At 40.1% G+C, this 24,131-nt stretch overlaps 1 protein-coding gene across 1 annotated transcript in view; it reads right to left on the bottom strand.

Annotated features, from left to right (window-relative positions):
• Window positions 1-24,131, bottom strand: part of LOC149161211 (2,3-bisphosphoglycerate-independent phosphoglycerate mutase-like) — a 353,348-nt gene that overhangs the window by 175,475 nt on the left and 153,742 nt on the right. Inside the window, exons 5-6 of the mRNA XM_089434807.1 lie at window positions 23,355-23,547; window positions 23,170-23,265 (exon numbers count right to left, since the gene is read on the bottom strand). Coding sequence (XP_089290933.1) covers window positions 23,170-23,265; window positions 23,355-23,547 — 289 coding nt within the window. The remainder of the gene's footprint in view (window positions 1-23,169; window positions 23,266-23,354; window positions 23,548-24,131) is intronic.

Genomic DNA, 24,131 nt, shown 5'->3' with positions numbered 1-24,131 from the left:
TAATTAATATTTTTAAAGGAGTTCCTAAGTTTAGATGAAGCCAGCCTTGTTGATTTGTGGTAGCATCAGATGTGCTCTAGCCAAAAAAATTGGAGAGGCTAAGGCACATAAGATCTCCAAGATCCATAAATCATTTGGGGAAATTCACCCTGTTGAAGAGATTAAAATAATTAATATTTTTAAAGGAGTTCCTAAGTCTAAACTTAGGAAAATTAAAATATTAATGGGCATTAACTGGGTGAGAATGTTCTAAATGACATGGATCAAGACAAATCTAATATTAGTCGTTGATTAGGGACTTAATCTCGACCGTTGAAGACTCAACACGGAAAGTATAAGAGAAGACGTGAGGGTCCGTTGGAGATACACCAAACTGATTAGTCAATTCGATTTTCTGGAGCGGGATTTGCTGAGAGAATCGAACCAGTGATCTATTGCAGCGAGGGGCAGTTTGGCACGAGGCCGAGAATACATAGCAGAGAGGCAGAGATAGTGTCAGAGAGACAGCGTAGAGCCTGGGGAGGTTGATGCAGAGGCCGCTGGGAGCTACGCAGAGGCTAAAGAGGCCAACATGGGTGACGCAAAGGGTATGAGGGCTGACACAGAGAGCCAAGGGGCTGACGCAGAGGCTTCAGTAGCTACACAAAGGCTAGCAGAGCTGACGCAGGGCCAAGAGGTAGCGCCGGGAAATTTTTCGTGGGGCGGACTGAGTCCTGGTGAGCTGGGAAGGGTGACGCAATCCCTGCAAAGTGACACAGAGCAGTAGAGAAGCTTGGAGCAGCTTTTTCTATCCAACTAAGGAGTTGTCGTAGTTGTTGTGGGATCATTCATCCGATGACTAATCAACCAGAATATCTGTCTCCGAGGAGAGGTACTTCTGCCAAGGGCATTCTTTGTTGGGTGAGCCATTCTCTGCACCCTAGTTGTATTCAGAAACTACATAATAATAAAACCCTCATATCTGCTACACCGGTTTTCCCCGATTGGGTTTTTTTGGGGACAATTGTCCAAAAATAACGGTGTCCCTTGTGTGTTTGTCTCAGTTATTTCAGTTGTTTATCTATATATGTGTTAAGGTTGCATTTGTGTTTATTTTCAGTATTTATATTTATAAATAACTTGTTAATGAAAATAACAAGTAGGAGAAAATAAACCAGATAATGCAGTAGGGATCTTTGACGTGTCAGACTTAGAAATTTCAACATGGTATCAGAGTATTGCAAATCACAGGAGAACTGAAGGCACCAACAATAATCTGAATAATATGCAGCAGTAGCAGATGTCCCAAGAGACAATGTTGTTCCAGAGAAGAAGCAGCATAGAAGAAGTGGCGCAGAGAGCCTTTGTCATCATTTCGAGTCAGGAGGAGGGTCAGCGCAAAGGCAAAGCGGGCAGAACAAACCTACGCAGTGCTCGATCATCATTCTCTGCCAGGAGATTCAAGACCGGCTCACTTCTGTGGGGTCTACAACGGATCCAGAATTTATGGTTAGCACTGCCCTAAATGCAGTCTCTGAGGAGTGGGAGACGTTTGTCCAAAGTATTTTGGGCAGGGCCACTCTTCCAAGATGGGAGAAGATGTGGGTAGCTCTTCGCCAAGAAGAGATTAGGCGGATGACCAAGACGGGGAGTAGTGGCAAGGGAGGTCGAATCAAGAAAGAGGAGGAGGAGGATGCGGCTCTATCATCTGTGGGGCAGCAAGGGAAGAGGAAGAAGAAGGAAATCTCCAATGTGAAGTGCTTTCATTGTGGGGAGCTGGGACATTATGCATCCAGTGTCCTAGGAAGAAAAACAAGGGAGAGGCTTCTGATTCTAAGGCAACTCCAGCTAAGGCAGAGAAAGAAGTCGAGACTAATGACGACTATGCCATGAGTGCTCATGCACCTCTAGAGAAGAGTTGGGGAGACATCGAGTTGTAGTCATGAGGACTACATACTAAGAGCAGGATCCTTGAGGTACCCAAACTCTTGGATCATATCTGGCTATGTGAGCCCATAACGACAGTAGCAGAATGATAGATGCCAGGTGGAGCAAAGTGTAGTGGAGCAGCAAGGCAATGCTTGGGTGCAGAAATCTGAGGTAGAGCAGTGGAAGTTGCAGCAGTGCGAGAGGCACAAAGGTGTATGCAGTAGCGCAATGGCAGCAGAGGGAGCACAGTATAGCAACAGACACAACTTCAGTTTCACGAGGCTTCCAAACTGATTGGGATGTCAGTATTTGGGAGAAGTCAGTTACCTACTTCTCGGTAACTGAGTTGCAGTGCAGCAGTTAGCAGTGGCAGTGCTAGGGGCAGCATGGGCAGCATATTGAGAGGGAGTTGCAGTACAGATGTAGCAGTGGCAGTGGCAGTGTCATGGGCAGCAGTACAGGTAGAAGCAATGCAGATGATGTGCGGCAGCAGGCCAAGCATCATCACAGGTACCTGTGCAAAGGATCAATGTGATGTTTCCATGGTGAAGCATTGGTAAAGCACATTCCTCACTAAGAGGGGGTGTTGATTTGTGGTAGCATCGGATGTGCTCTAGCCATGAAAATTGGTGGAGAGGCTAAGGCGGATAAAATCTCCAAAACCCAGAAATCGTTTGGGGAAATTCCACCCAGTTGGAGAGATAGTCTAAACTTAAGAAAATTAAAATATTAATGGGTATTAATATAAAACTGGGTGAGAATGTTCTAAGTGACATAGATTAAGCCAAATCTAATCTTATTCGTTGATTAGGGACTTAATCTCGGCCTTTGAAGACTCAACAGGAAAAGTATAAGAGGAGGCTTGAGGGTCCGTTCGAGATACACCAAATTGATCAGTTAGTTCGATTTTCTGGAGCGGGGTTTGCTGAGAGAATCGAGCCAGTGATCTTTGCAACAAGGGGCAGTTTGGCACGAGGCCGAGAATACATAGCAGAGAGGCAGAGATAGTGCCAAAGAGACAGCGCAGAGCCTAGGAACGCTGACGCAAAGTCAGTTGGGAACTACGCAGAGACTGAAGAGGCCATTGTGGGTGACGCAGAGGGTCTGAGTGTTGAAGCAGAGAGCCAAGGGGTTGACGCAGAGAGCCAAGGGGTTGACGCAGAGGTTTCAGAAGCTGCGCAGAGGCTAGCAAAGCTGACGCAAGGCCAAGAGGCAGTGCCAAGAGATTTTTCGTGGGGTAGACTGAGTGCTAGTGAGCTGAGAAGAGTGACACAATCCCTGTAAAGTGACGAAGAGCAGTAGGGAAGCTTGGAGCAACTTTCGTTGTCCAACTAAGGAGATGTCGTAGTTGTTGTGGGATCGTTCATCCGATGACTGATCAACCGGAATATCTGTCTCCGAGGAGAGATACTTCTACTAAGGGCATTCTCTGTTGGGTGAGCCATTTTTGGCACCCTAGTTGTATTCAGAAACTGCATAATAATAAAACCTTCACATCTGCTGCACCGATTTTCCCGCATTGGGTTTTTCCAGGGACAATTGTCCAAAAATAACGGTGTCCCTTGTGTGTTTGTCTCAATTATTTCAGTTGTTGATCTGTATATGTGTTAAAGGTTGCATTTGTGTTTATTTTCAGTATTTATATTTATAAATAACTTGTTAATGAAAATAACAAGTAGGAGAAAATAAACCAGATAATGCAATAGGGATTTCTGACGTGTTAGACTTAGAAATTTCAACAAGCCTAACCTCAAGTGAGCATGTCAGCCTAAAGGACATGTGTGGAGGTATATAAATAGCCCAACTCGGCCTCAATTGAATAAACACGATTCGATCAAGAAACTCGACTTGCATTTAGACAAGAAGAAGTGCGAAGAAAGGGGCTAATAGAAGTGCAAAGAAGAGAAGAAGCAGAAGTGTGAGGAAGGAGGAGAACAAAAGTGCGAAGAAGGGAGAAAGAGGATACTTTTAGGTAATGCGAAGTTAGGATTTCTACTGGATCAATGAAAAGGAGATTCTTCTGGGGAACGAAGTTTCTTCTCCGTAATCGAAGGTGAAGTTTCTTCTGCAGCAAGAGAAGGATTCTTCTGGGAGGTCGAAATAAGAGATCTAGAGACCGAGTTTCTCTAGAGGAAATTAGTAGTAGCCTAGAGACCGAGATTCTCTACAGGAAGTTGAGAAGAAGTAGTGTGAAGGATAGAGACCAAGTTTCTCTAGAAGAAGCTGAGGGGGGAAGTTCGAGATCAGGAAGAAAGGAAAAGAAGGGAAGAGGCAGAGGTTAGTGACAAGGTTCGTGACAAGGTTCTTGGAGGATACTAGAGTCAAGAGTCTGTATCACGGCCTTGGTACTTAACAATTGAAGATCTAGAAGAAAAATTTTGATCGGGTTTTCCTCACAAGAGGTGAGAGGTTTTGACCCTGGCTGAGAAGCCTACATACTGTGTCATTTGTCTTTTATTGTACATATTCGTAATTTTGTTTTGATGAAAGAACACATTAATAAGCTAACAAAGAAAAGACTATAAACTAAGAAGTAAAAGTACATCACAAGCAATTATCAAGCAGAGAAATCTTGTAACTCTGGATGCCCTAGATTTCTCAACATGGTATTAGAGTTTAGGTGTTGAAGACAAGAAGGGCAGTTAAAGCAAGTACACACACGAAAATCAAACTTCAAAAAAGGATCAAAGCAAGTCAAAGAACACCAAGCAAGAGATCTAGATCTTCATCAAACCGAAACCCTAGATCGAAGAATACTCCAAGCAAGAGTCTTGAAATTATCTTCAAGAAGGAAGCACGAAGAAAGACCAAAACCCTAGAAGCACTTTAGAGATCATCACTTATACATCATTAAAGGAGTAGAAGCTCTTCAAATCTAAGGAAGATTAGATCGAAAGGCAATCTTCTCTCTATTGAAGCAAAAAAACTCATAAGAGGCAGTCTTCCCTCATCAAAGTAAGAATCTTCTTAAAGATTCAAAGTAAGAAGCAACAAGTTAGTCATCAAGTTGAAGATTCGATCTTCACAAGTACCTTTTCATTATAATCTAATCTAGTAAAATGACTTCATGTTTCAAAGAGAACCATAAGTTGGTTGGGATATCAAACTTCCTTGAATGGAAAATATGAATAGACAGTACTCAAAGTAAATGAAGTCATTGATCATGTTGATGGAAAAGTCTCCAAGCCATCCGAAGAACAAGCATTATCTGATTACATGGAAAGGGATCTCAAGGCTCAAAAGATTCTTGAGTCTATCAAAGGTCCACTCATTTCCTATGTAGCCGAGCTGGAGACATCTAAATAACTTTATGATAAGCTGGTAGAACTTTTCTCTGAAAGAACAACAGGAAAGACCATATCACTTAGATATGATCTATACAAATTGAAGGTGTCAAAGGATGAAGGGATATCGTCATGTCTTTCAAAAGCATCTCAAATAAAAGGTCAATTGTAGGATCTGGGAGAGATGGTATCTGAGAAAGAAATGATCTCCATTATTCTAAATGCACTAACTAATGAACAAGGTAACCTCATATCTACTGATGAAGAGGAAGCTATCCCATTCATCAAATTATGGTCTCTCTACAAGGCAGAAGAAGACAGGATGAAGAAAGAAAGTGACAAAAGATCAGATAGAAGGGAACAATTAGTGACAAGATGAAAAGGAAAATTTGGAAAGTTTGGTACTCCAAAGAAAAAGAAGAACATGGCTAAGGAAAGATGCTATGGTTGTCAAAATCTTGGGCACTATAGAAAAGACTGTCCTAAACATAAGAGGGACAAGGAAGAAGACTATTCTACTAAGGAGGTGAAAGAACCCGAGACAAAGAAGCTTAGGAAGAAAGAAGTGAAAAGATATCTACTATGATTGAGATGATCTTCTTCATTTAAAGGTACTTTTCACTTGTAAATTATATATAGGAAGAAATGTATATAAGATAGGATACATTTGATTAGAAAATAGCATCATGGTAGAAGCATTAGAAGTAAGAGCTCACGACATGGGAAGCAGAAAGTATGTCTGGTACAAATTCTACTAATTACAAAGAATAGGAAGCTCTTAGGAAACCTCATTGATACTTATAAAAAGGAAGCAGAGGTCATCATCGACTGGGATCATCATGGTCAATAAGGAAACATCTGTCGAGTGAGGATATGAAAGATCCTCAAGTCTCTCTGATGGAATCCTCATCAAAGGATTCACCAATCTAGAAAGGAAGCAAATGTTTTCATCAGGAATTCCAACTCGTGGGATTCAAGGGATGATGATATGATGACATAATAGGAAAGCAGGTCTGAAGGATAAAGTCCTTTCGAATGAAGCTGCTACAGGAAATCTGGATGATCGAAAGGAAAGATGAGGTATGTATGCTTACATAGGATATTGTGAAAGTCATGTCATATGGTTGCATATAATATGGATCACTATTTCCATCTTGGGAAATATGATCAAGAGAAGAAGGGATCTTCTCCTATGAAAGATTGCAGAAAATCATAAGTCACACTAGATGAAATCAACATAATATGTTCTCATATGAATCATGAGAAATTTGAATACAATTAAGTAACTTTGATTGGAAGCTCCTGGGAATAAAATGTGAAAAGATAGGAAGAGATGATGATAATATGCAACAAAGGTAGAAGGCATTCAACATCCAAAGTCCAAGAAAATTTGACTAGAATATCTCCCGGAAAGATGTAACTCGGAAAAGGAAAGAGACCCTTGACAATGGATATCAGTGGCAGATATGTCAATCTACATGCAGCACGCTAATGCCTACAGGAAGATGTCATGGCGAAAGATCATCACAAAGGTAATTTTGATTTAAAGTGTTCATTTATTATTTTTGAACTAATATCTCGACGGGCTTATGTAGGACTGCCAAGGGAAATCTGTGGATGACTTCCAAGTGGACCATATAGAAGGATGTAATGTCCTTTCGAAAATATTGCATGGAAGCAGAATGACATGAAGCAAAGCCAGATGGAAAATCTAACGGATCACGTTCTAATGAGTTGAGTGTTGATTTTTGGTAGCAACGGATGTGCTCTAAGCCTCAAAATTTGCAAAGAGACTAGGACACATGTATTCAAGAATACCCAGAAGTCGTTTTGGGAAATTCCACCCAGAGACAGTTTTATTAAAATAATTAATTATTTTTAATGGATGCCTAAGTCTAAACCTAGGCAATTAAAATAATTAAAGGGTATTAATAAAACTGGGTGTGAATCTTCTAGAAAAAGATGGAGATTGAGTAAATATAATCTAAACCATTGATTAGAATTTAATCTGGGTCATTGACGATTCAACGAAAAGATTATAAGAAGGACTTCGATGGCCATTTGAAAATACAGCAAAGTAGATACTCAGTTGCCAAGTAGATCGATTTTCACACTAGCTGAAGTTCGGCAAGAGGAAATCGAATAAAAGGGTGAGTTGTAGGTGAGAGAGAGAGGGTATCAACAATAGTCGAGAGTGCAAAAAATGGCAGGAAGAGGCAGTGCAAAAGAGGGACGCAAATCACCAGCGTAGAGGCAGTGATGCAGGGATAGCGCAGTCACTGCAAAGTCGCTGCACAGAGGGTGATGCAGTGTGGCTAGCGAGAGGGAAACAGGTCCTCTCAAGTGTCATAAATTCATTGTGGAGTGGAGAAATTTACTTGTAAAAATTATCTCAGCAATTCTTCTTCTATTCTACTATCCGTAGATTGTACAAGAGATTTCGCTGAAGAATAATAAAAGAAACCCTCATCCGCTGCACTAGCTTTCCCACACTAGATTTTTTCGGGGACAATTGTCCAAAAATCACTATGTTAATGTGTTATTGTTGTCCTAGTATTTTCCTTACATTTATTTTCCGCAATAATTAATTTGTGAAGACTGCAGTGTATGTATTTCGATATTTGTCGTAGACAACTGCAAATAATTTGTTTCAGTAAATTAAAAAATAGAAGAAATATTATCAGTTGCTACAGTAGGATTTGGAATTTCCATATTCTCACATGGTATCAAAGGATAGACAGGAGGCAGGAGAGATCTAGTGCAGAAGAAAAGGAATCGTAGCATTGCGTAAGCAGCTGCTTGAAGTCCCCAGAAGGCTGCTCAATCCTTGGGCCAGGCAAGTAAGATTTTGAGGGAGAGTTAATTCTATGAGTGAGTCGGCAGAGAATCACTCTCCAGATCGAAGGGTTGTCAGAGGCAGAGGGAGCAGTTGTGGTTCTTTTGCAGAGCAGATCTCTAGCTAAAACGCAGTGTCTTGCAATAGTAAGCACAACGTTGAGAAGGAGAATAGCACGGAACAACATGGATAGTCAAGATGTATTACTATTATCTTCCAAATTTGATGAAGAATTCGCATGTTTTTCAAGTTTAGCATCAGGAGGTGTTTCGTATATTGATAGCAGGGCTTTAGTTCACATGACTGAAGTACGAGAGTACTTCTCTAGCTATCAAGAAGAACAGATGGACTTCCAGATCACTATAGGAAACAAAACGAAGTGTACTCTAGTAGGCACCGTATCGTTTCAGATGAAAGCATGAACCAAAGGATGCGTACTAGGGAAATACGCTAAGGCAACTTTTCCCAGAAGTGACAACAGAGCAAGAGGCGTGTTGGGATTGATACACTCAGATATTTGTGGCCCAATGTCCACGAAAGCTCTTAGCGGTGGCAAATACTTTGTCACCTTTATTGATGATCACTCTAGAAAAACCTGGATCTATTTATTAAAGACCAAGGATGAGGTCTTTGATCGGTTTAGAGAGTTAAGGCTCTCGTAGAAAACATGACAGGAAAAAAAATAAAGGTATTGCGTTCAGATAATGGTGGAGAATATACGGATAAAAACTTCATAGATTTTTGCGCAAAGGAGGGCATCAAAAGAGAGTGGACAACTCCATACAATCCACAACAGAATGGAGTAGCGGAGCGAAAGAATAGAACAATTGTCGAGGCAGCAAAGGCTATGTTATATGACTAGGACTTGCCTAGATTCTTATGGGTAGAGGCATGCAACACAGTGGTGTATATCCATAATAGAACTCCTCACAAAGCATTGGAGAAGAAAACACCTGAAGGAGTCTTCACAAGGAAAAAGTCAGAGGTGAGTCATCTCAGGATATTCAGAAGTGTGGCATATTGTCACATTCCAAACGAGAAGTGTAGTAAGTTGGATCAGACCGCAGAAAAGGGGTACCATGTAGGGTATAGAGAGACCTCAAAAGCATACAAATCTACATTCCAAGCAACAGGAAAATTGTAGTAAGACGAGATGCAAAGTTCATGGAAAATAGAGCTTTCAGGAAATCTCAAGATATGCCAGTAGAAGATCGGTCAATAGATGTTCCATTAGTCCAATAGCAGCAGGGGCAACAAGAAGGACAAGAAGGAGGACAGATATGAGGATCGAGTACTATAACCAGCACCAACATTTCCTCAGGAGTAGGAGATCTAGGCAGTTATCAGCAGATGGAACAGGAGGAGGATTTGATTGAGCCTCCCACCACCAGTGGTTGAACCAGCAGGGAAGTACGGAAGACGCTGAGGGACGCAGAGGAGTTTGTCGGAGCTCCTAGAACCAAAAAGGGGCAACATAGACAGCCTGACAGGTACCAAGCCTTGGTAGCACAGGTTGAAGAACCCTCCAATTTTCAGGAAGTCGTACAACACCAAGTTTGGGTGGATTCCATAGTAGAAGAGTACAATTCCATCATGACGAATGACATCTGGGAAGTGGTACCTAGACTAGAGGATAGATCAGTTGTAGGATCAAGGTGGATCTACAAGATCAAGTACGTTGCAGATGGCAGTATAGAGAAGTATAAGGCTAAGTTTGTGGCATAGGGGTATGCACAAAAGGAAGGAATAGTCTACGAGGAGACCTTCGCCCCAGTAGTTGTTGATTTGGGGTAGCATCGGATGTGCTCTAGCCATGAAAATTGGTGGAGAGGCTAAAGCACATGAGATCTCCAAGACCCAGAAATCGTTTTAGAAAATTCCATCCGGATGAGGAGTTATTAAAATAATTAATATTTTTAATGAGTTCTTATGTCTAAACTTAGGAAAATAAAAATATTAATGGGTATTAATAAAGATAAGGATGAGGAGCTTCTACAAGACGAAGATCAAGTCTATTTTAATCTTAGCCGTTTATTAGGGACATAATCTTGGTCATTGATTCATCAACAGGAAAAGTATAAGAGAAGACTTGAGGGTCAATTGGAAAAACAAGAGGGGAGACCAGTCAATTCAATTTCTGGAGTAGGGTTGCTGAGAAATTCGAACTAGTGGTCTGGATTGCAGTGAGAGGCAGTGAGTAAATAACAGAAAGGCAGGGATAGTGCTGGAGGATCAGCGCAAAGATTAGAGAGGCAGACGTAGAGCCAATCAAAAAGACGCAGAAGCAGCTAGATTGCGCAATGACTAGAGGGCCTGCATGGATGACGCAGTGAGGCAGATCACTGGCACAGAGGGTCTGGAAGCGGTGCAGAGTCTAGCTGGACTGACATTGAGGCTAAGTGAAGCGCCGAAGGATTTTTGTGGTATTACTGCCGAGTGGTTATCTCTGTTGGGTAAGCCAGTTTGGCACCCTAGTTGTGCTCAAGAAAGCTGATTAATAAAATCCTCCTTTGCTGCACCAGTTTTCCTGCATTGGGTTTTTCAAAGGACAATTGTCCAAAAATAACTGTGTTGATGTGTTTGATTCTTGTGCATGTATTTGTTTCTGATAACGGTGTGATATCTGCAGTAGAATTTATTTTAATATTTACTAAAGGGATTTTGTAAATAACTTACTGGAAAATTAGTAGGTAAAATAAACCAGTTGCTATAGTAATAGAATTTATGTTTAGAAATTTTCATATAGTATCAGAGCAAAGAATCAAAGATCGGAAGGGAAAATCAATTATGGGTCAAGATCGTGATCTAGAGGCATCCACATCAAGAGACTCATGTAGATTTTCAGAAAATTGCATAAGAGATAGAAATTTCAATTTCTCTATGCTGGCTTCCAGATTGGAAGAAGAAGTTGCTTGCATAACAAGCTCTGCATCATAAGAGGTATGGTATATAGACAGTGGATCCTCCTAGCATATGACAGGAATCCGGGAATGTTTCTCAGATTATCAGGAGGAAAGAAAGAATTTTCAGATCACCGTGGGGAATAAGGCAAAGTGTACTCCTGTAAGGAAGGGTACCATACTTTTTCAAATAGAAACAGGAGAGCGGTTCCGAGCTACCAATGTGCTGCATGTGCCAGGACTGGGGATGAACTTACTTTCCGTATGACAACTTCAAAGCAAGGGATATGACATTTTCTTCATTAAGAAGAAATTATACGTCAAACACCCGAGTTGGAATAAGAAAGTACAGATTGGAATCAGAAGTAACAGGTTGTACAAGTTGCAGCTAGAATCACCAATGGCACTGATAGGCAGTAATGGAGACAATGATTTGAATGAACTATGGCACAGAAGGATGGTGCATTTGCACCATGGGGCTCTAAGAATTCTCAGGAAAACTGTAACAGGAGTTCCAGATCTTAGTACAAAACGAGATGATGTATGCAGAGGATGTGCTCTGGGCAAGTATGCCAAAGCAGCATTTCCTAGAAGTAAAAATAGGGCCAAGAGTGTACTAGGATTGATACACTCGGATATTTGCGGACCGATGTCCACAAAATCTCTTAGTGGTTCTGAATACTTCGTCACCTTCATCGATGACCACTCCAGAAAAACTTGAATTTATTTTCTAAAAACTAAGGACGAGGTTTTTTGTCGATTCAAAGAGTTCAAGGCTCTAGTGGAGAATCTGACAGGAAAGAAAATAAAAGTTTTGAGCTAAGACAATGGTGGAGAATATGTCGACAAGTACTTCACCGATTTTTGCGCTAGGGAGAGCATCAGAAGAGAGTGGGTAGCTCCTTACAATCCGAAGCAGAATGGAGTAGCAGAAAGGAAGAACAGGACTATCGTGGAAGCAGCCAGGGCCATGATGTATGATCAAGATATGCCAAAATTCCTGTGGGCAGAAGCATGCAACACGACAGTCTATGTTCAGAATAGAACTCCTCATAGGGCATTAGGCAAGATTACTCCAAAGAAAGTCTTCACTGGGAAGACACCTAAAGTTAGTCATTTCAAAATATTTGGGAGTTTAGCATACTGTCATATACCCAAGGAGAAGAGGAAGAAGCTAGATCAAACTGCAGAGAAAGGATATCTAGTGGGATATAGAGAGAATTCTAAGGCATATAGAATCTATCTTCCACGGAGCACGAAGGTAGTAGTTCGACGAGATGTGAAGTTCATGGAAGATAGGACCTTCAAAAAATCTCGAGAAATGCCTTCCGAGGAGCAGTCAAAAGATGAGTCGTTGGTCAAACCACTTCAACCAACAGATATAGAGAGAACTCTAAGGCATATAGAATCTATCTTCCAGGGAGCACGAAGGTAGTAGTTCAACGAGATGTGAAGTTCATGGAAGATAGGACCTTCAAAAAATCTCGAGAAATGCCTTCCGAGGAGCAGTCAAAAGATGAGTCGTTGGTCAAACCACTTCAACCAACAGAAGCCAATACTAGGAATTCTCCTTCAGAACAGGAGGAATCACAGGAAGAGGAGGAGCTAACAGATGCACCTACTACCAAGGGAAGAATGAGTCAGGAACTCGGACAGATTCGATTTCATCGGTGCACCCAGGAACAATAAAAGGGAGCGAAGACAGCCAAATAGATATCAAGCCTTAGTAGCTCAGGATGGGGAGTCTTACAGTTTTCAGGAGGTCGCTAAACATCAAGTGGATGGATGTGGTGGTAGAGGAATACAACTCTATAATGGTGAAATTAGTCTGGGAAGTAGGGCCTAGGCCTCAGGACAGATCAATGGTAGATTTGAGATGGATCTACAAGATTAAATACGTTGCAGACGACAGTGTGGAAAAATACAAAGCCAGGTTTGTGGCTAAGGGGTATGCTCAGAAGGAAGGAATAGACTACGAAGAGACCTTCGCCCCAGTAGCCAAGTATACATCTATTAAAACCGCGATATCTCTTGCAGCACAGATGGGACGGGAGATTCATTAGATGGATGTCAAAATGACATTCTTGAACGGGGTGATAGTAGAGGAAGTATACATTGTATAGCCAGAAAGCTTTGAGACACATGAGAAGAAGTCTCATGTATGCAAATTGAAGAAAGCCTTGTATGGGCTCAAACAGGCACCTGGAGCATGGTATGGTCGAATGATGGCTACTTGCAGAAGATGGGGTTCGTCAAGAGTGATGTCGATCCCAATCTCTACTATCTGGTTGTAGAGAATGAGACTCTAGTCCTAGTGTTATATGTGGATGATCTCTTCTTGACAGGATGATCCAGGCTCATCAAGGACTACAAGAAGAATCTAGCCACAGAGTTTGACATGAAGGATTTGGGACAGATGCATTATTTCCTGGGGTTGGAAGTTTGGCAGCAGAAGGGTAAAATCTTCCTTGGACAAGGGAGATATGCTACAGAGATCCTGAAGAGATTCAGGATGCAGGACTGTAGGTCGATGGCTACTCCAATGATCACCAACTGGAAGAAAATTGATGCATCAGAAGACAAAGATGTTGATCCCACCTTATACAGGCAGCTCATAGGGTCCCTGATGTATCTGGTCAATACCAGACCAGACATTTGTTACGCTGTCAACACCCTCAGTCAGTTCATGGTGGAACCGAAGAGGGCTCATTGGGCAGCAGCCAAACATGTTCTCAGATATATACAGGGAACAGTCGATTATGGACTTTTGTACACCAGAAGTAATGATATCAGATTGAGTGGGTTTACTGATGTAGAATGGGCTGGAAGATCAATAGACCAGAAAAGTACCTCTGGGTATTGTTTCAACATTGGATCAGGGATAACCTCCTGGTGCAATAGGAAACAGAAATACGTAGCTCTGAGCTCAGCTGAAGTAGAATATATGGCTGCTAGCATAGCTTCGTGCGAAGCCATACGACTTAGAAAATTTCTTGTGAACCTATTCAGAAGAAGGATGGAAGCGACCAGGATCATGTGTGATAATCAGAGTTGCATCAAGCTCTCTGAGAATCCAATATTTCATGATTAGTCAAAGCACATTGATATTCAGTGTCACTTTGTCAGAGATTGTGTCCAACGACGAGTTGTACAGTTGAGCTACCACTCCTACAGGAGAACAGGGGGTAGACATCCTTACCAAGGCTCCTGGAAGAACAAAGTTTTTTTATTTCAGGGAGATGATGGTGATGATAAAGAATCCATTTCAATAGAAGAAATGGATATGTGTCAGGTGTTGCAATGCAGCAATTAGCAGTGCTATGGGCAACATGATGCAGCATTTGAGAGAGAGTTGCAGTGCAGATGCAGTGTTGGGAGGAAGGACCAGCAGCAGCACGGATGCAGAGGGACCTGTTGTACATATGTAGCAGTGGCAGTGGTGGATGCCATGGGTAGCAGTACAGGAGGCAGCAGTGCAGAGGATGTTGGGCAGCAGGCCAAGAATCAGCACAACTACCAGTGTCAAATGATCACAGTAATGTTCAGTGGTGGACCATTACTAGTGCACATTCCTCAGTAAGAGGGAGTGTTGATTTGGGGTATCATCGGATGTGCTTTAGCCATGAAAATTGGTGGAGAGGCTAAAGCACATGAGATCTCCAAGACCCAGAAATCGTTTTAAAAAATTCCATCCAGATGAGTAGCTATTAAAATAATTAATATTTTTAATGAGTTCCTGAGTCTAAACTTAGGAAAATAAAAATATTAATGGGTATTAATAAAGATAAGGATGAGAAGTTTCTACGAGATGAAGATCAAGTCTATTTTAATCTTAGTCGTTGATTAGGGACTTAATCTCAGTCGTTGATTCATCAACAGGAAAAGTATAAGAGAAGACTTGAGGGTTAGTTGGAAAAACAAGAGGGGAGACCAATGAGTTCGATTTCTGGAGCAGGGTTGCTGAGAAATTCGAACTAGTGGTATGTTTTACAGTGAGAGACAGCGAGTACATAATAGAGAGGTGGGGATAGTGCCAGAGGACCAACACAGAGATCAAAGAGGCAGATGCAAAGCCAATCAGAAAGATGCAGAGGTAGCGAGATTGCGCACTAACTGGAGGACCTGCTTGGATGACGCAGAGAGGCCAAGTGCTGACGAAGTGAGGCAAAGTGTTGATGTAGAGGGTCTGGAAGCTGCGCAGAGTCTAGCTGGACTGATGCTGAGCCTAAGGGAAGCGCAGGAGAATTTTTGTGGTATTACTGCCAGGTGGTTATCGTTGTTGGGTAAGCCAGTTTGGCACCCTAGTTGTACTCAAGAAAGTTGATTAATAAAATCCTCCTCTGCTGCACCGATTTTCCCGCATTGGGTTTTTCTGGGGACAATTGTTCAAAAATAATTGTCTTGATGTGTTTGATTCTTGTGCATGTATTTGTTTCTGTATAATGGTGTGATATCTGCAGCAGAATTTATTTTAACATTTACTAAAGGGATTTCGTAAATAACTTACTGGAAAATAAGTAGGTAAAGTAAATCAGTTGCTGCAGTAATAGAATTTATGTTTAGAAATTTCACAGTAGCTAGATATAACTCTATTAGATCCATTATATCCATAGTAGCTCATATGGGATGGGAGATTCACCAAATGGATGTCAAGACAACATTCTCGAACGGGGTGATAGAAGAAGAGGTGTATATAGAACAGCCTGAAGCCTTCGAGACTAATGAAAATAGAACTCATGTATGCAGGTTAAAGAAATCCCTATTTGGGCTCAAGCAGGAACCCAGAGCATGGTATGGTCAGATTGATAGTTACTTGCAGTAGTTGGGATTCATCAAGAGCGATGTTGATCCTAATCTCTAATATCTAATGGTGGAGAATGAGCCATTGATTCTGGTATTATATGTAGATGACTTATTTCTAACAAGGTCATCTGGCCTCATAAAGGACTGCAAGAAGAATCTAGAAGAAGAATTCGACATGAAAGATATGGGGTTCATGCATTATTTTCTAGGGTTGGAAGTTTTGTCAAAAGAATGAAGAAATCTTCCTTGGGCAAGGAAGATATGCTATAGATATTCTGAAGAGATCCAAAATGCAGGATTGTTGACCCATGGGTACGCCTATGATCACCAAATGGAAGAAAATAGATGCATCAGGAGACAAGGAAGTGGACCCCACCTTGTACAGACAACGCATTGGGTCGCTCATGTATCTGGTCAAAACTAGGCCAAACATTTGTTCAACTGTCAACACCCTTAGTCAGTTCATGGTGGAACCGAAAAGGGTACATCAGGCAGCAGCTAGGCACATTCTTATGTGCGTGGAACAGTTGGATATGGATTTAAATACACTCGAGGAGATGACGTCAGATTGAGTGGATTCACAGATGCAGATTGGGCAAGTAGTTCAGTAGACCAGAAAAGTACCTCTATGTATTTCTTCAGCGTTGGATCAGGAATGATCTCTTGGTGCAGCAGGAAGCAGAAGTCAGTAGCTCTAAGCTAAGCAAAATCAGAATATATGGTGACCAACACAACTACGTGCAAAGCTATATGGCTTAGAAAACTGCTTGTGAGATTGTTCAGGAAGAGGATGGAAGCGACCAGTGTTTACTGCAATAATAAGATTTGTATCAAACTCTCTGAGAATTGAGTATTTCATGATCAGTCGAAACACATTGATATCCGATGTCACTTTATCAGAGATTGTGTTCATCATGGGGTAGTACAACCGCAGTATGTCCCCATAAGAGACCAGGGAGCAGACGTACTCACAAAGGCTCTAGGAAGAGCTAAGTTTGTCCAGTTCAGGGAGCAGATGAGTATGGTAGAGAACCCATTTCAATAGCAGAAACAAATGATTTGTAAGTTGCAGCAGCAGCAGATGAGAGGGAGTTGTAGTGTAGATGCAATAGTTGGCAGCAGTATGCAGGGACAGCAGCAACACAAATGTAGCATTTGCACAATAGTTGGTGGACAGTGATGTCAGACATTAGCAACATCGAAGGAGATGATACAGAATCAGGGTGATACTTCAGCAAGTTGCATTAATAGAGCACATTCCTCACTAAGAGGGAGTGTTGATTTCTAGTAGCATCAGATGTGCTCTAAGCCTCAAAATTTGCAAGAAGGCTAGGACACATGTATTCCAGCATACCCAGAAATTGTCTTCAGAAATTCCACCTGGAGACAGTTTTATTAAAATAATTAATTATTTTTAATGGATGCCTAAGTCTAAACTTAGGAAATTAAAATATTTAAAGGGTATTAATAAAAATGGGTGTGAATCTTCTAGAAAAATACGGAGATCGAGTCAATATAATCTGAGCCATTGATTAGAATTTAATTTGGGTTGTTGATGATTCAATGAGAATATTATAAAGACTTTGATGGGCATTTGAAAATACAACCAAGCAGATACTCAATTGCCCAAGTAGATCGATTTTCTCACTGGTTGAAGTTCGGCAAGTGGAAATCAAATCAAAGGGTGAGTTGCACGTGAGAGAGAGAGGGTATCAACAATAGTCGAGAGTGCAAAAAACAGTAGGAAGAGGCAGCGCAGAAGAGGGACACAGAACACCAGTGCAGAGGCAGTGACGTAGGGACAACGTAATCACTGCGCAAAGGGTGACACGCGGACAGCTTAGTAACTGTGCAAAGTGTGATGCAGTGTGGATAGCGTGAGGGCAGCAGGTCCTCTCGAGTGTCATAAATTTTTTGTGGAGTGGAGAAATTTGTTTGTAAAAATTCTCACAATGATTCTTCTTCTATTCTGCTATCTATAGATTGTACGTGAGATTTTGTTGAAGAATAATAAAAGAAACCCTCATCTACTGCACCAATTTTCCCACACTGAGTTTTTCCAGGGACAATTGTCCAAAATTAATTGTCTTAATGTATTATTGTTGTGCTAGTATTTTCCGCAGTAATTAATTTGTGAAAACTGCAGTGTATGTATTTCAATATTTGTCATAGACAACTGCAAATAATTTGTTTCAGTAAATTAACAAATAGAAGAAATATTATCGGTTGTTGTAGTAGGATTTGGAATTTTCCAGATTTTCACATTGAGAACATGACTAACTCGTGGATAAAAGTGATGGATGATATATGCCCTATGAAGAAGTCCTCGTAAGAAGAAGTCTCCTTGACAAAGAAGAAATTCATGACATCAAAGGAAGGAGCTCTTCGAGCAGCTAGTTGTTCCAGTATCTCCACAAGAGGAGCTGCGATAAGTCCCTAGTTAAGAGGGATCCTGAAAAGAAGTTTCTTACTTGGAAGAAACTTGGAAAATTCCTAAGCAGGGAGCTTAGGTACATTCCTTTGTGATAAGAATGAGTACATTCCTTTATTGGAATATGTCCTCCTGGTTTGAAAAGGAGAGATAGACATGTTGTTCTGATCTTCACCTGGGAAGACGGAATGGAAGATTGTGTAATCGTTTCGCATCTGATACTCTTTGGGGATGAGATAGGGCATCCCATGAAAGAGTAGTTGTGGAGGAACGATATTCTTTGAGGACTAGGAAGTCCAAGATAAGAATAGTCCTCATGGAACATATCCTAAGAGAACCCGGGTGGGGTATGTTCCGAGGGATACAATGATGACTGTGTCTATAAATCATTGGTCTCTCCAGCATTGAGCTCAGATCTTGTGGAGAGATGGAGTTGTTAGTCAAGGCCTTGCTATGTAACAGTGTTGGTTGATATGATGCTATACAAATGAGTTACAAATTCGAATTCTTCTTATGAGAAATTCTTCAAATTGAGAATGTCCAAGTACCATTATGAATACCTCCCTAGTTAAGAGGGAGTGTTGAAAAGTGTAACTAGGTTCGTGTTGATTTGGGGTAGCATCGGATGTGCTCTAGCCACGAAATTTGGTGAAGAGGTTGGGGCACATGAGATCGCCAATACCCAGAAAGAGTTTGGATAGATTCTAAACATTTCAGGAGATATTAAAATAATTAATATTTTTAATGGAGTCCCTAAGTCTAAACTTAGGGAAAATAAAATATTAATGTGTATTAATATGAAACTGTGTTATAATGGTCCAAAAGACATGGATCAAGCCAGATCTAACATTAGGTGTTGATTAGGGACTTAATCTCGGCCGTTGATATGTCAACGAGAAAAGTATAAGAGGAGGCTTGAGGGTCACGTGGAGAAAACACCAGAGTGATTAGTCATTTTATTCTCTAGAGCGGGGTTTGCTAAGAGAGATAGAATCAGTGATCGGACTTGCAGCTAAGGGGATTTGAGTATAGAGAGACAGAGAGGCAGAGATGGTGTCGGGAGAGTAGTGCAGTAGCCAGGAAGAGTGACGCAGTAGCAGCCAGAGCTCACACAGGGCCACACAGAGGCAGTGAGGAGCTGTGCAGATCCTCAAAGAGGCCAGCGTTGCTGACGCAGAGGACCAAAAGGCTGACGCAGGGCCACCTAAGGCTGACGCAGACCCATTCAGGGTGACACAGGGCCAGCACTAGGTAGAGAGGGGCGGGCCCAGTCCAAAAAGGCAGACAATGGGGTTTCTGGGGCAGATTGGAGCTAAGGAGCTGCCAGAAGGATTATCCGGGGTTTCAGCCAGGAAATTTGTCTCAAACTGAGAGGTATCACTGCCAAGGAAATTCTTTGTTGGGTAGGCCGGTTTTGGCACTCAGATTGTACTCTGATATTGCTTAATAAGAAAACCCTCAAATAGTTGTACTGGTTATCCGACATTGGGTTTTTCCGGGGACATTGGTCCAAAATAACGATGTCATTTGGTGTGATTGTTTCTGTTTCCTTTAGTTGTTGATCTGTAATATGTTGAGCATGCACTAGTGTTTATTTCAAGTATTTACATTGTAAATAACTTGTTAATTAACAGAACAAGTAGGTAGGAATAAATAAGATAAAGTGCATGGAGGGTTTCTAACTGGTAGACGTAGAAACTTCAGCAATTCGGTCTTCATAATGACATGTAATTATGATTTTATGTAATAAGATGTAAAGAAGAAAAATAAAATTATTATATTGACTTGCTTCATGGGTTTCATGAGCAAGGGATTTTGTTTTCGAGTCAAGACTCCCATTGAGAGTCTTTAGGATTTATTTGTCATCTAGTCATAAAATGTTAAAAGTCATTGTCATGTAATGAAGTCATGTTACGCTTTGTAAAAGAGTCAATCTTTTCTATGTAAATTATCCTCCAAGACCTTGTCACCTATTCTCTTCAAGTCGACCTACAACGATGGGAGAAACTGCTAGATGAAATCGGCCTAACCTCAAGTGAACATGTCGGCCTAAAGGACATGTGCAGAGGTGTATAAATAGCCCAACTCTGCCTCACTTGAATAAACACAATTCGACCAAGAAACTTGACTTGCATTTAGACAAGAAGTGCGAAGAAAGGGGCTAATAGAAGTACGAAGAAGAGAAAAAGCAGAAGTGTGAAGGAGGAGAACAGAAGTGCGGAGAAGGGAAAAAGAGGATTCTTTTGGGTAATGTGAAGTTAGCATTTCCTCTGGATCAGTGAAAAGGACTTTCTTCTGAGGCAACGAAGTTTCTTCTGGGTAATCGAAGGTGAAGTTTCTTCTGCAGCAAGAGAAGGATTCTTCTGGGAGGTCGAAATAAGAGATTTAGAGATGGAGTTTCTCTAGAGGAAATTAGTAGTAGATCTAGAGACCGAGTTTCTCTAGAAGGAGACAAAGGGAGCAGTTCAAGATCAAGAATAAAGGCGAAGAAGGTAAGAGGCAGAGCATCAAGGTTAGTGACAAGGTTCTTGGAGGATACTAGAGTCAAGGGTCTGTGTCATGATCTTGGTACCTATCAATTGAAGATCTAGAAGAAGAATTTTGATCGGGTTTTCCTCTCAAGAGGTGAGAGGCTTTGGCCCTAAATGAGAAGCCTACATATTGTGTCACTTGTCTTTTACTGTGCATATTGGTAATTGTCTTAATGAAAGAACACATTAATAAGCTAACAAAGAAAAGACTATAAGCTAAGAAGTAAAAGTACATCACAAGCAATTATCAAATAGACAAATCTTGTCACTCTGGATGCCCTAGATTTCTCAACAGTTATTAGCACCAAAATCATTTAAATCTAATTTAATTTATTACCTTAACATTTTCTGGACTATTTAATGCATAAGATGGTGAAATCTATTGATTCGCATAAAGATTCAAATGGTTTACTAAATAAATAAATTTCCATTGGTATTTTTGAATGTGTCGATCTTGCACATGGCATAACAATATAAAGTTTGCCTCGCAATGGTGATGATTTCACTCGTAGCAAAGATATTCTTAGATTTGGTTTGAATTTGCACTTCAGAATCTTTACTTGATAATTCATGCATGACTAGGTTTATCATTTTTTATATCATTTATGGAATGGTTTAAATCCGAGGCATGCTTCATTAATGTATCATGGTTAATGAAATGAATAATGGCCACATACACTACATAAATTTGTAAGTATTCCCATGTTTGAACATTTATCTTAATTTACAAAATTTGGAATATTGTCATTTATTGGGATTTATTTTTTCTTCCCGGGATTTATTTTTTCTTTGCATGATTAGTTACCCTGGAAATCGTACATTTGAACAAATTTCAGAGTTTCCTTGTTATACTTTAGGGTAGATTCTTAAATTGAATTAGTTGGGTCAAAACCAGCACTTGACTGATTACCTTCTCCACACTACCAAAAAACCTAAGACAAAATCAAGAATCCCTTCTCCCCCCCTCCCCCTGTCCCCCCTGCCACTTCAATTGGATTTCCCAAACTTAAAGAATGGAGTGAATCACATAGATGAAAAGCAGTCATTCATTTGATAGTATCCTTAGACTTCCCCACAACTGAGGTTAGGACCTTTCGTGTAAGGAGTGTCTGAATGATAACACTACCCAAACTTTGTGTACATGTACATCTGAGTTGCAGCTTATATTCTCATGGCAAATGAGTAGTTTCTAAGGCTGTTTGGTATGTTGATTTATCATGAACAGTTGGCATATTTTGTTGAGTGATTGACAAGTATATATAAGCTAAGAGGGAAGATTTTTCGCTGCAACAAATCTGTTGTTAATAAGCTATTTGCAGATCTCAGAACCTGTTATATGCTCAGAATTGTGCCCTGACGGCTGAAAACATAGTTCCCCTGAACTACAAGTGTTTGTTTTTATTTTATTGGGATGCCTTCTATATTTGGTCGGACAGAAGTGAAATACATACTGCTGTAAATTATATTTCATATTCAACCCAAAAGCTGAAAGTTCACAGGAAATAGATCCAAGAAACCTTGAAATGAAAATTATGAATTTGCATTGAGCAACAGTTTCACAAAAGCCACTAATGTTCTAAGAGACCATATGATCATCTATCCAACAGAGGAAGCTCATAGATGTCCATAAATCTTTAATCTCAACTTACACTAAGGCCATCAACAACATCCTTTCCATGCCCTTGAGTTTTCGTCAATTTTAGAGGAACCTCCTTCATTTGCAATTGCCTTCTTTGGTCATCTAGTGGGGTTCTATTTAATATTTATCAGCTCTAACTACTTCTAGACATTTACTCATAGTGCTATTGTAAACTAATTGCAATTTCTAACCCAATGTAGCAGTCTCTGAGCTTAGATTTGATTAACAATGTTCCCACTTCTAACATCACAACTTCTATTTTATTTGTCTTCTGAAGATGTAGCACTGACAATGTAATTGAGCTAGAAGTTTGATTTTAGAAAAGAGGAAAGATATTTTATGCTTCATTTTGTACTAATTTATTTTAAAATTCTAAAAAGAATAAAATGGACTATAAAAATGTCTTTATATTGAAATGAAATCTGTAATGCACAAGAAGTTGTGAATTTAGTGTCTTGAAACTGTCATTTTTCTAACTGTCCAACAATTGTGTCCAAGTATAAAGACATCTAAAAGTTTGAGGAATTGTTCACCTAGTATGTGTCTTATGATTTATTAACAATATGACATCCCCTTATTGAATCCATTATATGATGGTCCTCCATAAATAATTTATTTATAGTGAAGACTACTTCCTTCCTTTTCTATTTACAGTTGTGTTGATATGTGCGTGTATGTATTTTTATGTCCTTTTTTCATTTTCTTCTTTGTTCCCTTCATGTTACTTGAACTACAGCTCAAAAGTAATTTTGTCTAATTATAGCTCATTTGGAGCACTAGATTTTTATTTTCATTTTCAAAAGAAAAACGATAAAATGGGATAATCAACCTAGATACCTTCACAGCCTCATCCACCACTTCACATCCAACTACTGTTGCATTAAGATCTCCAGTGTGTCCTACCATATCACCATTAGCTAGATTCACTCGAACCTGTATAAAGATGCAAGGAAAGACACTAACAAATATACTATTTGAAAAGAATAAACAAAACTTGAAAATAAAATTTTACTTTATCAAACCTGATCAAATCGATTACTAAGAATGGCATCGCTTGTCTTTTTTGCAATTTCCAAGGCTTTCATTTTAGGCTTCTGGTTAAATGTAATCCCGAAGTCACTGGGAATTTCAAAATACTCCTCAAGATCTCTATTAAAGTAACCCGATCGATTGCCATTCCAAAAAAATGTAACATGACCAAATTTCACAGTTTCACTGCCAACTTTACAAAGTTAGTAGAGATTCAATCAGTGATACAATGACATAACTACAATTATAGTTAACTTCCAATTACCATTGCATTACCATCATCTAATTGCACAAAAGACTTTCATAAAAATATCCCCTACTTGTTTCAACATGATTTTTCTTTCAAAATGTGTCTATCGGACCAACACAGTGTATAATTGACTTTAAGTTTGAATAATAAGATTGAAGGTTGATGAGAGCCCAATTTCCATTACTAAAAATCTATTATTTATGTTTATCAAATCATCGCCAACAGTTATATTGGGTTAAATTCTCTTACTGAAGTTTTCTCCCTCCACCCTTGGGGGTAATTTATTGGAAAATAAAAAAGACATTTACTCTTTTGCATTTGCAATCTGCAAATACAGCATAGTGTGTAAAACACATCTTATTACAATTCTACCAAGATTGACATGCGGAGCTATTTCATCTAAACAACAACACAATCTGAAGGAAGCTTGTTGCAAACTAAACTACTATGGCCTCAAAGTGAAAGTTCATTTTGCATTCTTAGAGACATTCTTTCCTATACCATTGTATGAGATGTGACC

Source organism: Pinus tabuliformis, chromosome 5_2, assembly GCF_031772625.1.
Source record: "Pinus tabuliformis cultivar Carrire ecotype Pingquan chromosome 5_2, CPIR1, whole genome shotgun sequence".
Taxonomy (NCBI): domain Eukaryota; kingdom Viridiplantae; phylum Streptophyta; class Pinopsida; order Pinales; family Pinaceae; genus Pinus; species Pinus tabuliformis.
The sequence above is the reverse complement of the archived record's forward strand: the minus strand, read 5'-3'. Positions and strand labels throughout refer to the sequence as shown.